The sequence below is a fragment of the Lepisosteus oculatus genome, chromosome 26 (assembly GCF_040954835.1).
Source record: "Lepisosteus oculatus isolate fLepOcu1 chromosome 26, fLepOcu1.hap2, whole genome shotgun sequence".
Taxonomy (NCBI): Eukaryota; Metazoa; Chordata; class Actinopteri; order Semionotiformes; family Lepisosteidae; genus Lepisosteus; species Lepisosteus oculatus.
Window position 1 is genome coordinate 3,129,045 of NC_090721.1, and position 15,515 is coordinate 3,144,559.

A 15,515-nucleotide genomic window follows, 5' to 3' on the forward strand; every position below is an offset into this window, starting at 1 on the left:
AGGTGCTATGGCAAGAGATTCTGAACAGCAGCTACCTATGCATATTTTATCCTGTAGATGCTGTATGTAAAAAAAAATATCATGTCAATACTCATTTACCATTATTAGTATTCTAACATCAACCAAACCACTTTGCCTTCATTGCTTTGGAACTCCTACTCTCCTGGATGGTACAGGAATGGAAAATCTGCAATTTAAAATTGAAAAGAGAAGCAAGAAGCACACCTGATAGCAGCAGTAGGTTATGAACACCTCTTTATTGTCTTCTCCGTATATCTAGTGTACAAAAGCATGCAAAAAATAGCCTCTTTATATTGGTACATATTTACATAATAAGAGTTGCATTTCAGTCCAGTACAGATGCGCCATGCTTCGTATAAACAAAGACAACCTACAGTACATTCATAGTGATGCATTTACGGTAAAGCCATTTAAACATACAGCAACAGACACCTCAACCACACACACACGTAGAACAGTTACATATTGTATGATACATAGCAGCAATGCTAAATTACAATGTTGACTTTCCCATCCACTTAAATGTTTCCTTTTTTCATTAGCCCTCTGATTACGTTGTAAAAAAACAGTACATTTTTAGTTTTGGTTAAAAAATAAAGCGCAATAATCCCACTGTAAACCCACACGACAGTCAGACAATAGAAAACACAATTTGGGAATGTGGGAAAAAAATCCATATAAGGATAGAAGGATAGTCTGGGGAGGAATTACAGTGTGGTTTGTGCAAAAGCCAATAAAAAAGCAGAGCATTCCTGATTCCAATTAACATCTTTTTTTACATATTCTTCATCAGTTACATAAGGAATGAATGTGTTATTAGATTAAAATACGTAAGGAATGTAAAGGGAAAAGGTAACAAAAATGAGACAGGATTTAGCAGAAGACTAAATTGTCTCCGAAGACACCAGCTCTATGAAGATAAAATACCACCTGAGACATTTTCATCAAGGAAACCCGTTAGCAGATAGTAATATCCAGACTCAAGAAGCTCATTGGGCCAGAGCTTAGTCCAGCAACCTGAGGGTGACTCCCAAAAACAACAGGACACAGGATCCCCAGCAATGCTGGAGTCCATTCTTACAGCTGGACAGACCGTTAGCTGTTTTTCACAACGGTAAGAAACAGAATAATCGAAAGAGACTTCTGATTCTACAGCGTGCATCTTGCATCTGCTCTGACCATTCTGAAGCAAAATGGCCATCTCAAATGCCATAAAGTGTGCACAACATCAAATGATGTTTCTTATGAGAACTATACTGTATATATGAAAAATCTACTATTAGATTCTCTTTTTTTTTTAGATCTTGTGTCCCCCTTGACTGTTTATGAGCATGAGCTTGTTTTGTTTTTGTACATAACACATAACCACTCCAACCTCTAGCACCTTGGAAGTTTTTCGAAACTAGAGAAGGTGGGTTTTGTGCCTACTGCCATCATTTTCCTTCCAGATTAAAAAATAATAACCCTTCCAATCCTTCCACATTCTTCCTCACGTCACGAGGCATGTTAACAAGGACACCTGGAAATAAACTCATTCATATTGTTAAATCATTCAAGACCAACCTCCAGAATACGTACAATTAAATAAATGACATGGGATTTGAAGAGGGAGAGATGAAAGCAGGTTGCAATATTTCTATTTATTTTAAAATGGTGGCCATGAATCCTTTAAATCTGAGATTCTTGCTCTTGGAGTACCACTGTTTCCGTTCCTACTAGGCCCTTAATCCCTAGTGCTAATTGATTCCTGTAACTGATCTGCTTATCAGTTTACTTAGTTTTTTATTTAAAAAAAAATATCATAAATAAATTGCATTATTTCCAGCAACCTGAGCAACTGTATGCTCAGTGTCAAGACAGAATTTCCTCCCTTATTTCTGAACAAACAGCCCTTACCAGGTGAACAGCTGATGATAGATATAGGTGGGAATGAGTGGTGTTACTTCTGCTGGTTCATTATCATTCATCTTCCATACCTGAATGAGGACAGTCCTGAAACACTCATTTGCACGGGGATGGCAACAGTTACAGATCTCATTCAGCTTTTTAACAGCTGAAACATTGTTCCCAAATGGAAAAGTAAAATAAATTAGTCTGTGATTAATCACTCAGCTGGGGTACAGGGGTTACAGGGGTTACCTAGGACCAGGACTGAGAACAACCAACTGTACTGGGGTATTTTTATAACCAAGACCTGAATTAGTAAAAAAGCCTAAACCAGCAAGTGAATCAGTTACTGGCACCACTCAGCAGCTGTTACAAACACCAACTGTGGTGGTTGATGGTTCTTAGTCTTGGTCCATGAGCTGTACTCAAGCAACAAGATTAAGAACCACTGCTTTAGACTGTGGTTTCCAACATTAAATATATTTGTCCCCTCTGGGGAAAAAAAGGCCTCTGCATAGCCAGCTAATGTCCAGGAAGTGTGGAGGGGAAGCATATTAGTGTAACACACAGTGCCTGATAAAGCACTATAAATTCATATGTACTGTACAACACAATTGCATCTCACCACTTTACTTTCCTCTCATTCTGCTTGGAGACATTTTTTCTTAATAAAGCAATAAAAAAATAGTAATATGGGGAATAAAACTAACTGTAAATTATTAGCTTATACATTCTTCAGTATTACAGGTCATTGCACGTTAAACAGCTTTTAATATAATTTCTATATACACTATATTCCATGCTTGAATAAACAACCAATTATGGCTTGTACTCAGGTAGGGATGTTAAAGGTGAGACCCATAAATCTGTGATCCCCCCTACTTTGATCTGCATCTGCCACATCATCAAGGAAAAAACAGTTGAATTTCATGATCCAATGGTCTTTTTTATCACACAGGCTCTACAGCACACTAAATTCAATCGACTAAATTCTTTTCAGCACAAAACAACCGCATTTAGTGTAAAATAAATCCCTCTTTGGCCTACCCCTAACACAGTTTTGTTTTGTATTCAATAGTCCTTTAGAAAGCATTTCATTTTTTGCTAACTTCACACCCCTCGTTTAGAGAAGCCTGACAGTGTGATCAAAATATGAAGCTCCCTTTTGCATTTAACACAAAAATCACAGTTTTCCGACATTGTTGTACTTGAGTCAACGAAGGATGAAGTCAGATAAGGAAAGCTATTTTACCATTAATTCTGTCAGAGACAGAACCAAGGTCCCATGTCCATATCACTGGAAATATCAAGACAAAATGACCATGAAACATCTATTACTTGTCCCCCAACAGCTCTACAGAAAGCACCTCCCCGGAGTTCAGCTACCTCAGATTACGAGCTTAGAACCGTCAGCCCAACAAAGCAATATCCAAAATCCAGGAGACATGCAGGATTTGAGTTGAAATGATCATTTTTGTGGTTGCCAATCAATGCATCACTAGAATGAGGCCATTGTGGAGAATGGTTAAGACTCCACAGCAGAGGGTCATGGGTTCAAATCCCAGGCTCACCCTTGAGAAAGGTACAGTACTTTATCAAATATAAAATGTATAGTTAAAAAGTTAATAAAGTTGTAGTCTGCACTGTATAAAAGAATCAGCCACCTAAATTTCTAACAATCATGCCCTGATTTGAATAGGAAACCGTATACTGTAAGTCTTGTAATTGCCAAAATACAAAGAGAGAGTAGAATATTAAACCTGTACTAAATACATACACGGGATTACTACATGTAAATACATGACAATGTCACACTACAGCAGAGACTAATAAAATTCAAAACATTCATTTCAAGGTTTTTATTCCTGTTATTTATTGGTTTTCATTTACATATATTAAAATGTGCTGTTCCTTTTCCATGGATTAATATGTCACTCTAATTGTCACATTCTAAATTGCTTGCTTGCACTGAACATGAGAAGCAACAGCGCTTCTAAATGATCAGGCTGTGTGTGTTGAAACTGTGGTGAAACAATAATTATGAGAGCCAGAAAATGAAATACAGTAATGAAAAATTTACAATGTGTATGATGCATTAAAACATACATAAAAGTCCTTAATGCTGCCTCATGTCGATGAAACATTTTTGTATCCAAAAATAAAAGAACATTCTCCCGATTTAAACATTTCTTGTAGACATTTGTTGAATTTTGTCAACACCATGTGCTTATCTAGACTTACCATAACTACCAGCTATCATGGTCACAGGAAACTGCAGGAAGTGCACACACACTTTTCAGGAAGTGTTAGGACATGAGGCCACTGACTCTCAGCTAACCACTGCTAAAATTAAACACAAGCTCTGTGCAATGCACAGCACGGCAGAGTGCATAGCTCACTAGAGGTAACAATAGTACACAAAAAAGAAAATCTGTGTAACCTTTGCAAACCTGAAGATGTGATCACAGTTAAACAATGGCTGGAGAATTTCCAACGGTCCCTACAAATGGCTGTTGATGTGCATTCTTGCTGCAGTCTTATCAATGATTGAGTATTCAACAACGTGCCACTTTGTGACTTGTGCCACTTCTAAGAACCACTGGGGTGGAGATTTGCATCTCAGGGTTTGAGATCATGCCCTATCTTTACTACAACCAAAAATACTGATATCAGAAGACCAACACCGCTTTCTTTTATACTGTAGCAATACAAGATCCATCTCATCAAACAAATGCTTAAAGCAACAAAATGTCAAACCATACATGTGGTTTCAAATGAACCCAGACCCCGTTAATGATAAAATGATAAGGGAATAAGCTACAAGTTTCATTTCAATTCCTGTGGACAAAAACAACTGTGTATTTCAATTTGCTGCTGTCAAACAAAAGAGTCTTAAGCTTGTACTAAACCCACTTAAGTGCATCAAGTAATTTTCCAAGAGTGCTTGTGCAATTTTTATTAGCCTAATTAAATAATTTTGTACAGAACAAAAATTATCCCAGGGAAAAGGAAGTCAAGGGAGGGAAATGCAGGTAATTAAAATAAATTGAAGGTATTTCAAAAACACTTTAAATCTAGGACACTGGTCATAAGCTAGGGACATGTTCGGATCTCAAAACTATTTCCCTCACTCAGTGTGTTTAATTATTGTATTTAAGCAATGCTTTTACATTTGTGATTGTAAGATAATGATATTCTACTTAAAATCATCACACACTTCGGCTATTAACAAGCTTTCATTTGAACACAATATGCAATCACTGGCAATTAGTGGTAATGACAAAATCTCCCTGTGATTTGAATCAAATCTGCCAGCAAACAAAACCATGGTTCCAAGAAAAGGCTGTAAAGTTTTGAAAGCTGTTCATTTTGATTAGGTCCTGATTGCAGGATTATGGCAGCCAAAATGAAAGAAAACCCTTTCTTTGTGCTGTCACTCACTAAGGAAAAAAAAGCCTTTTCTTTAAAGGAAATGAGTGCTGCTGATTACGATGACTAATATGGGTGCCAGTGGCATCAGCTCTGCAGTTCTATCCCATCTTTCTAACAGTCCGAGCCAAAGGCTGTATCGCCTCACCCCAGTTTAACTAGGATTCATTTACAGAACACTTTTCAGATTTTTAGATTTTCAGAGCTGTGTAAAGCTCCACAGCAATAATATCTCAGTAAAGAAAGTTTAAGTAAAGAAAAAAAGCTGCAAAAACACTAAAGATGTAACTAATCTTGAAGGTGTCAGGAACCTGGAGCAGCCCTGCAAGCACAGGGCACAACGCAGAACTATACCCTGGTCAGGATGCCAGTCCATGGCAGGACACAGACACAGGAATCATTTAGAGATACTAACTAGCCCTGCCAGCTAGTCTCTGGAGGTAAAACTGAGTAAAACTGTTCACTGGAAGAAAACCTATGCAGACAGAGGAAGTATGTGCAAACTCCATGCACAAAGCACTGTAAGCCAGAACAGAACCCAGGACCCAAGAGCTGTGGGGTTGTAGTACTAACCACCATATACTGCACCTATTTTTAGAAAAAATGTCCTTACTCATTCTTGGGAATAATTCAGAGACTGATTTCAGTATAACTCTGATGACTAGCGAGCAGCCGTGAATTAAATACATATTAAAAATCACTAAGTGAATACATGCTGTACATACAGTCTGAGCATTCCTGCAATGGTTTCCATGAACATTATTTTTTTTTGCTAACACCTATTGCACTATGGGACTGTGATATGTATGGCTAACAACTTTGCAGCATTGGCCTCCAAGATGTGGCAGTCAAATAGAAGCCTTCGGTTTGGCACAGCATTTGGGTGAACAAGTTCCAGATCATTGCAACTAGAGTGAGAATAGATGGAAGGTTCCAAGTCAACTGCATCAAAATACAATAAGAGTGCAGAACAATGGCAGAGCTAAACTGGCACTAGGAAGACACCTTCTCCTAATCATGCTGCTCAGTATTTAAAAAGGAGAACTCCTAGTTACTGTACAAGTACGGTAAGGGGAAAGTGGAAATAAAACCCACAGGGTGATACTTGTGTACATTCTTCAGAGTTACAAGATCACCAGGGATCTTTTCCAGAGAAAAGAGAGCTTAGGAGAAGATTATGCTTTCTGTTTGAGGGGAGAGACGTAATGCACATTTCTAACCTTTCCCTCTCAACGAATGAAGGAGCAAACATACTCCAGGATGGACAACAAACAAGCATCCACATGACTGCGAGTACAGATCTTTCAAACCAGTTAATATAGATGCAAGCCTTTGCTTTGAATTGCAGGACTATTTGGGAGTTACAATAAGTCTCCATTAATTCTCAGCCAGAGCTGGGGCTAGGATTTGATATATAAAGCTGCCAACATATCCTTGAACTAATAAATGCCTTCTGAGCAATGAAGAACTGCCAAATGTACAAGCGCATTTTTAGATAAGGCTAAACAGAGACACAACTGCAGATGAATACAGTCAGGTGTTGTTAGATACCACAGGCAGGCAGTAATACTAGCAGTCCCAAAGCACCGGTAAACCTTTCACATGACAGCATTTCTGTGTTCTCTCCAGACACTGGAGGTGGTTTGTTTTTCCACAGAGAAGGGGGCAAATTATAGCTGGTGTTAAGAAGGAAGGACAGACTTGATGAGGACTGGGGTAGGGGGAACAGGATTGGACGAGCAGCCCGAATCAGTCAGAGAAAACAGCAGCTCGCTCAGGAAGACGGCTCATCTTCCCTCACATCGGACAGCTCTGCTTCCCTGCTCCCATCACTGCTACTTTCCTTCCTGCTAGAGCAACAGAGAGGAGAGACAACGTGCGATTAATGCAGTGCACCAGGCTGGTGAGATTGTTCTGCTTCAGCTCATTAGATCCAGGCCAAAAAGAAACTCTGCACTTTGCTGTTTAAACACCTGAGTCAAGCACCCTCAAAAAAATACACAAATAAAAGTCAGGGCATGATGTCAGAATCCAGCCTGTCCTTCTCTGTTAGCAATTAATCATTTACACGACATTCATACTATATGAAGTGGTGATACAGAACTTTGTTCTCTTTAATTAGCAATGTTTACCAATCTTCTGATCAGCTTGCATTATTGCACAGGCAGTGATAGTATCATTCCCAATTTGCCTGCTTTTTTGCTGAAACCGTTTAATGGAAACTTAAAAAGAAAAATGTTGAATATTTCAAACTGACATTTAAGAAATTAAGATGTAATCTCCAGGGATGATGTTTAGTGAGCGAATAAGAATAAAATTAGTCAGCAATGTGACCACCTGGTAGCCTGATGTCATCAGATGTCAGAAGCTAAGCAAGGCTGAGCCTGGTCAGTACTTGGATAGGAAATCAGGTCACTGCCTTAAATGGTGTTGGTGATCCAATAGGTGGCAGTCTTACCTCTGGCACAGACTACCAAACAGTACTGAGATACTGTGCTGTAGGAAGTGCCATTGTTCAGATGAAACATTAAACTGAGGTGCTGATGTCTTGTTCATTAAAGATCCAATGATTTCTTTAAATGACGTTTTCAAAAGAAGCTCCCAGTGAAAAGATACAATAACAACCCAAACATTTATTAATTTTGTTCATAACGTTTTCAGATCTGTATGAACGGGTTCATAACAGACAAATTAATACTGTATTTCCACACTGGCTTTAGAATGTCAGAGAAATCTGTCTAGACTTTCCTGGAACAGGGTAACATCCATTGTACTATAGGGTCCGGTTACAATTCACCCCCTGTCTGAAAAATGAATTGGATGCTATGAAGAAGAGGTTGCCTGTAAGAAACTGGAAACAGAAGGCAAAATCCTTAAGTTGGAAAGTCAAGGTCCAAGAAATACGCTGAAGAGCACCAAGGCCATGGAAAACAGACGGCTCTTTGGAGTGTGAAAGCACAGCAGATTGATACCGGTTTTCAATACAGGAGCGGAGAGTGACAAAGAGGCATGATAGGACCTCCTCAAACTGAGGAATCTAGGCTAACTTGGCCCTGCACTTCCCTTGAAGATTAATTGCAACGGTGCTTGAGATAACCTCCACTTGTGTATGTGTGTGCGGAGGGAGCTGTCCTTGTCCAGTCCAACCCTCACCAACAGCCCGATAAATCCTCACTCTAACTGACAGTGCTTGTTCAGAGAGGGAGGTTTCATTTAAAGATCTGTCACTAATCCACTTTATGTGATAAATAGATCCAGAACAAGCTCAGCCAGCTTCATTATCTGAAGCCTTAGGCTTGAGTTCACACAGAATACCAATGACAAGGCCTCATCTTTCACTTGGCTTCAAACTTTTCTTCTTCTTGCTTTAACACACAATTGCCAGAATAGGGCTTTCTAGGGTTTCACAGTTTTCTTCAGATGGATTTTGAAACCACATCATCAAAGTAGCGTCCGAAATGCACATTATGATTGCAAGGAACAGGCGGAGTAAAAGGCTACCCTTTTGTCCTGTTTAAATCAAAACAGATCTGTAAAAAAAACAACAACAGAATAGGTCCAGCTGGGGGAGATATATTTATGTGACGGAAAAGAGAAAAAAAAAATCCTTACAACAGACACCAACAGAAACCTTAACCTCAAAGTTCACTGCTGCCTCTTCCTTGGTTTTTATTTTCAAAACAGAACAAAATAAAGGTAAAACAACATAATGCCTCCTCTGTCCCCCGAGCCAAGTATTTATGGTACCTAGTCCAACCCAAAGGGCCACTAAGCTAGAATAAGAAAGCTCCATTAAAGGCACTAAGCAATACCAACTTTAACACAGTAGCCACACCCTTCCAAACCTCACTGCCCTCCTCAGCCACCACCGAGCCAAGTAGCTCAAAGCTCCAAGCAAACCACAGCAAGATGGAACAGGATCCAGTTAAGCAAGGGTGAGAGATGCTGTCTGTTCTGGTCAATACTTACCTTGGAGAACGATCCATGGGGTGATTAAGAAGCTAAGATAGCAGCCAGCTCAGTCATATTTCCAGAAATCCATCATTCATTCCAGAGCAGGCCTAACTACAGTACACACGCACAGAAATCCATCAGGTTCTGCAGAGCACTAGGTTTCATAGGGAAGAGGGACTAAGGCTAGAACTACAGCAATCTAAAAAGATCTTGATTTGTTTAACACACAGCTTTGTCTACCTCACACTCTTTTCCAGATAAGAACTAAAAAGCTTAAGGAAGATGAGTTCCTATCACAGAAGCTATCTGTTTTTTGAAGGGCTCTGTATTGAAACTGGAAGGCTGCGGGTTTAAATCTCAGGTGGGGTGCCTCATTTTAACCCTTGAAAAGCTACTTTAAACAGATATATAGGCCCAGTTGCTGAAGACCTTCCTGACACACTTTGAAGTTCAGAAGTAGCATTTCTTTCTTCAAGCTTAGTCTAGCAGTCTAACAGCAAGCAAACTACACATACTCATTCCCAACCAGAGCAATGCAGATATTTCACTATGTGTACCAAAGGACCATCTACAGTACATTCTGTACACTGCTGAAACAAAAGAATAAGAGTAAAAATAATTTCCTGCACTGACATCAGTAGTCTCTCTTTTAAACACAATCAGCATAAAAAGTGTTTACTTTATTCATTTATCTGGATGCAAATATGCAGTTTAATAAATCTACAAAAACCTAGCTACAGCTGTATCTCCGTGAGAATACAAAACAAGACATTTCAATCTGCTTGCGTTTTACAAATTGTAAGCTCTTATTGTATTTTATCTGTAGCTTTTTATTTGACAGTGGCAGCATTGATGTCAGATAGGTTCTGTGCTGGTTAATTCAAAAAAGTGTCAAGCAGATAAGAGTTGAGGAATATTTTGTAGGATTTGGGAAAATATGGATGCCTGTGGAGAATCTTTCAGGAGACATGCCAGGCATCTTCCATTGACAAACATCCCTGAAGGCTGACCTAGATTTAGTGCACACCAACATTTGCTGAAATCTCTTTCTGCTTCTTCACAGTAATTCTGGACTCTAAGGCACAGTCTTCAGAGCTGGAGACAGCAGGCTTACAGAGGTGCAGTAAGTGGTGAAATGCAGTGCTGCTTAAGAGACCAGTACGTCTGAGGAGAATGATTGGAAAAATAAAGACGAGGAATCCGTTTTTTTGTTTTTAATCAATAAACAGATGAGGAAAATAACCTGGTAATTCTTCACTTCAGAACACAAAATGAATGACAATTGAGCTAATCACAAAAACTGATGATTAGCCAGAATAAATGCCTGAATCAGTGGTGGCATATTTTTGCCACTCGTTTTTATTACTAAAATACTGTGCCTAAGATTAAGAGCTCCAAGCCTGTGGATCTTTTACACTTCTTCTTTTACACTAAGGGCTTTGAGAAGCCACCTTTAAAGGCACTATATAAAATAAAGTTTATTATTATAACTTCCTCTTAGCCAACTAGAAAGTTTTTTTTTTTTTTAATCTTGTTAATTGCAAGGCAAAGGCTAGCATGGCGCCGGGAAGGATTACTATCTGACCTAACAACAGCAACATAGTTCATCGGGACCCATGAAACTTATAGTCAAACAGAGGACACAAGATAGACAACACGGGCACGACTGGGGAAACACGGCAAAACTTCGATACCCAGGGAAACACAGATCTGCAGACAACAGGGGACTAACACCACACCAGCACAGCACACAGTTACCTTAACGAAGGATGAGCTTTTACAGAGGAGTGGAACAGCCACCTGTCCCTGCAGCAAACAGTGGAGGAAAAGGAGAATTTCAAAACGGGCATCAGCTGAGTGACTTGTATGGCATGAGAATGGAGAGAAGAGGCAGAGGAACTTGAATCAAAAGGACAGCACCCGCGTAGCACTCTGTTTTCCAATTTCCCCATCCTCTGTCAAGTGCAAATCACCACGGCAACCCTTTAGGTTGCCCTTTGCCCAAAAAGAGCCACGTGGGATCAGCGCAGAAAAACAACAAAAGGCCATGAAGCAACGTGTCCTTTGATTAAGTTCAAACTGTGACAATTTTGCACGGTAACTTGGAAAAATGATTGTGGACCAAACACAGCAAAACATACTCTGTTGAACCACTGTCTTTTTAACATAAAACAGGAAATTATCACACAGAATATACTGTTGTTATGTACACACATAATCCTAAACGCTAGGTGTATGGTTGGGAATGTGACAAACTGGACGAGGGATGGGAAAAAAAAATACTTTTGCCATTTTTTTCCTTCATATTTTCTACAAAGGTGCAGCAAAGTAGGAGGTCAGATACTAAAGGTATCTCACAGTGCTTTCTGTGCTGTTGGGCTTATATCAGAATTTCTTCACAGAACACTAGTCTTTCCAAGAAAAGGCCTAGCCTCCTGTGAGCAGATCCACACAAAGGCTTAGCTTAAGTTCTCATTTAACTTTACAGATTTGTGTAAGTCCCAGACAGCATCCCAGGTTGCAAAAGAAGGTGCTGAAAAACTAGGGGAGAAATTAGAATTCTGTACTTATGGGAGAACAAGATGGTAGCAATGTAGCACTTAAACAGTAACATAAACCCCCAAGCCAAAGTTTACCTGTCCCTTATTCCTTGAGCCACACAATCCAGCTCACTATTGGCTTAAAATTTTGCTCTAGAAATAAAGAACTAAGTATTGTAAAACTGAAATGCTAGCCAAGAGGGAATTCATTGGTATAAAGAGATGGACCTGCTCTGTACAGCCAGTAACTCTTTATCTCATCAGGTCTGCTGTGTGAGATCTACAGAATGTCAGGGACAACATGAAAAGACCAATCAATCTGGCGTGTGGGACTTTATCTTCGGTGCCAGATTCAACCAATTCTCATCATTTTATATTTTAAATATAACACTGTAGTCCTTTACAGAGGTTCATGCAGCAACTGTTGTATAATAACCAAAAATAAAATCAAAACACCACTAGAAATAATATTACCAGTGTAAAGACTGCAGGTCTCATCTGGAAGGGATTAAAAATACTTTCTGTTTACTTCACTATTTCCACCAAGGATCAGAAGTGTGCTCTCTCTTGTGTGGCTAAATATTTCCTTCACGACAGTGAGATGTAGTTTGTTGTTAACATTGGCAGAGCCCACTATGAACATGTGAAGAAGGAATCATTGCAGTATCGTGCTTTTCTAATAACCCATAAAACAATTATCATCTAGGATCAATGATCGAGAGAGAGTTCTAACAGAAACCAATCCTTAGCTCCAGTTTGAGATACCCACTCTGGACTTTCTCTAAAGACACAATTACAAGCCTCGCCCCTCTAAAACGTCAAATGGACTTCCGAGTAAGATTAAACTACACATAACTACACATAAAAATGCAAATAATGCAATATGGAGAACATAATTCATGCGTCCTACAGTTTATCTGAAAGACAGTCTAGTTAATCCTGGAAAAGATGTGTCAATGGTCTTCTTTAACTTGTCCAATGAAATAGTCCAAAGAGGTCTCTCACCACTAAAAATAAGACAGTTATACAGTAAGTACAACACTGATTACCTTTTGAAAATAGCAGAATGTGCCAACATTAGCTAGTGCCAACTGCAGGATTAGGTCATTTATGTGTATATTGTTCTTTGCTTTTTTTCACAGATCAAACATGTCTCAATAATTCTGAAGAATACCATACTTGCACTTCACAGTAATTAAAATTCAGAACCATAAATATTACAAAAGGTATTATAAAGAGCTGCACAGAGAAATGTCTCCTTCTTAGACATTGAAAACAGATCGAATCCATGTAAAAACTGTACTTAAAATTAGTCTCAACAGGTGGCACTGTTACATAACCAAATCCTGCCTGTATAGGACTGGTATTTCAGGATTAAAAAAGCATTTATTATCTAATAGAAAACAAACAAGATCAAGATTAACTCCCCTTCTGGCTTCTGATGAATCTGGTATATGCTTTAAAATCAGTCACGATACTATAAATTTGCTGTTTGGAAATATAAAATTTGAGTTCTGATCCCAACTGAGTCTTCACATTTATTTAGAGAGGGTCAACAGCCCATTTTTAAATGTTGATAATAAATGATATAAAACTAACTAGAGTTCCTTTAAGGGATTATAACATCTCATAATCTAAATAAGCAAATCAGTAAGTAAATCAGAGTAAACCCCCCGATGCAACACAGATCAGTGATTTTAGATTCACAAACAGTGCACATACCAAACCTAACCAGTCCGTCATATCCTATATCACCAGTAGGAGTGAGATCTTAGTTTAAATGTAAGGAAAAAAATCGAGATGGTTAGATAGGAGGGTAGGGGTGTGGCAGTCAGGTCTAATGAAGGATACGAACACCGGAAACAGACAACTTATTTTCATTTCCAACACTAATTAGTTCACCAGCTGTCCACTAAGTACCACGCATTATTCTTCAGAAAGCCAGCCACTTCACCTAATATACAACTGCTTTGTACATATAGTGTTCTACTCCAAATTTTTTAAATGCCACTCACACTCTTGGGATACCCAGTGGAATTTTCTCTCTTCAGTCAGCGAATGGAATAAAAAGAAACCATCAAATTGTGATCTCAAGAAAACAAAGAATAAAAGATCCTCTGGCTAATTTGACAGAATTCCAGAAACAAACTGTTTTTCTATTTGCATAATTAAAGCAAAGACGATCAGCATATTTATGAAGCCATAAAATGCAAATATGGATTTCAAACGCAAATCAGGTTACTGAATGTTGTGCTTCTATTACAGAAGATTATTCAGGCAGTCCTGAATAAATAAAATCATTCTGCATTTACCAGTACACTGTGCTACAATTTAATCTATTATCAGACAGTCACTAACTGCTGATGAGGGTCATCTCAACCCAGACACTATTCAGGAAGCATCAATACACATGTAAAGTGGGACAACACTTTGGACTGAATGCCAGTCCATCACAGCACACATGTTTACACACACAAGCTCACAGCAGCAAGGGAGTTTGTATGTTCTCCCCGTCTTTGCATGGGTTTACAGCAGGTGCTCCGCTTTCCTCCCACAAAACATACCGGTAGGTTAACTGGCTTTTGGGAATATCTGCCCAGGTGTGAGTGTGTGCGTGTCTGTGTCTGTGTGCTATCCCTCGCACCCATTGCTTGCTGGGATGGGCTCCTGCCGCCCCATGACCCTGTATTGGATAAAGTGTTTAGAAAACGAATGAATAGATAATAATGATGATGCTGATGATGTTGCTGTATTACAGTCTTTAAAATCAATACCTTACCAACTGTAGTTAATGAATGGTGTACCCTTGTTGATCATTCAAAAGTGATTTTTAAAAAATCGTTGCGCACAACAGTGAAGTGCTCCTGTTTTAGCTTTAATACAAAATCTTTTCACTTGTTGGCGACAGTCAGGTTTGCAAGCCAACAGGTAAGATGGGCTGAAAGTCCTCCTCACATTCGTAACCTTGTAATCTAAGGAATTTTGAATTCCTTAAGATTCTTAAGTGTCCTCTTAAGAGTGAGGTGAGAGGCAACAAAGCTGTTTCCTCCCCTTGCAGCTGGGACACACTTACATGAGCAGGTTTCCAGGAGCTGACATGGACCTCTCCTCTCTCCTGCTGTGGCACTCAAACGGGTTCCCGAACGATCGCTTCCTCAGCATCGCCTTCACCAGAATCTACGTCACAAGACACGTACAGGACACTCGCCGTTACACAGAGCTTGCCTCTAACACAGAGAGCCCATGGAGAAGATCCATGAAACAAACATCCCCATTCTTTCATTTCAAAATACGACTTACGTTTTAATACACAATACACACTCCATATATGAAAAGCAACTTTCAGCACAGGTGGTTAGATTAGATGTGGGTTCGATGTGTGTCATGTCATCTTGTGACATTTACAGTAGATTTGCTCTCCACTGGCAAGGGGCCTGAATCCTTTTTCCCCATTTCTAATGGCTGAATGCATTCCTAACTGCCTCTCAGTCTCTTGCTGACAGTGCATCTTGGATAGGATCTCAGCCCAACTTGTATTCATTAAATGGATTCCTAGGACTGAGGCACATACAACAGACAGCTCATTATTTATTAAGCAGCGATGGGAACGGCGCCTTACTGAAATAAATATATAAATGTTAACATTTAAAATAACAAAAGGCAAGGTTCCAGGAGGAGCTTTCC

At 39.2% G+C, this 15,515-nt stretch overlaps 1 protein-coding gene across 6 annotated transcripts in view; it reads right to left on the minus strand.

The window, feature by feature from the left end:
* Nucleotides 1-238: 238 nt before the first annotated feature.
* The window catches only part of camkk1a (calcium/calmodulin-dependent protein kinase kinase 1, alpha a), a 72,354-nt gene continuing 57,077 nt past the window's right edge, over nucleotides 239-15,515 (minus strand). Inside the window, exons 16-19 of one of the 6 annotated variants that reach the window (XM_069184199.1) lie at nucleotides 14,905-15,008; nucleotides 13,847-13,876; nucleotides 11,050-11,097; nucleotides 239-7,184 (exon numbers count right to left, since the gene is read on the minus strand). In XM_069184199.1, coding sequence (XP_069040300.1) covers nucleotides 7,112-7,184; nucleotides 11,050-11,097; nucleotides 13,847-13,876; nucleotides 14,905-15,008 — 255 coding nt within the window. In that variant the 3' untranslated portion in view covers nucleotides 239-7,111. Of the gene's footprint in view, nucleotides 7,188-11,049; nucleotides 11,098-13,846; nucleotides 13,877-14,904; nucleotides 15,009-15,515 lie in introns of all 6 variants that reach the window. The other 5 variants (XM_069184198.1, XM_069184201.1, XM_069184200.1 and 2 more) reach the window with 5 other exon arrangements.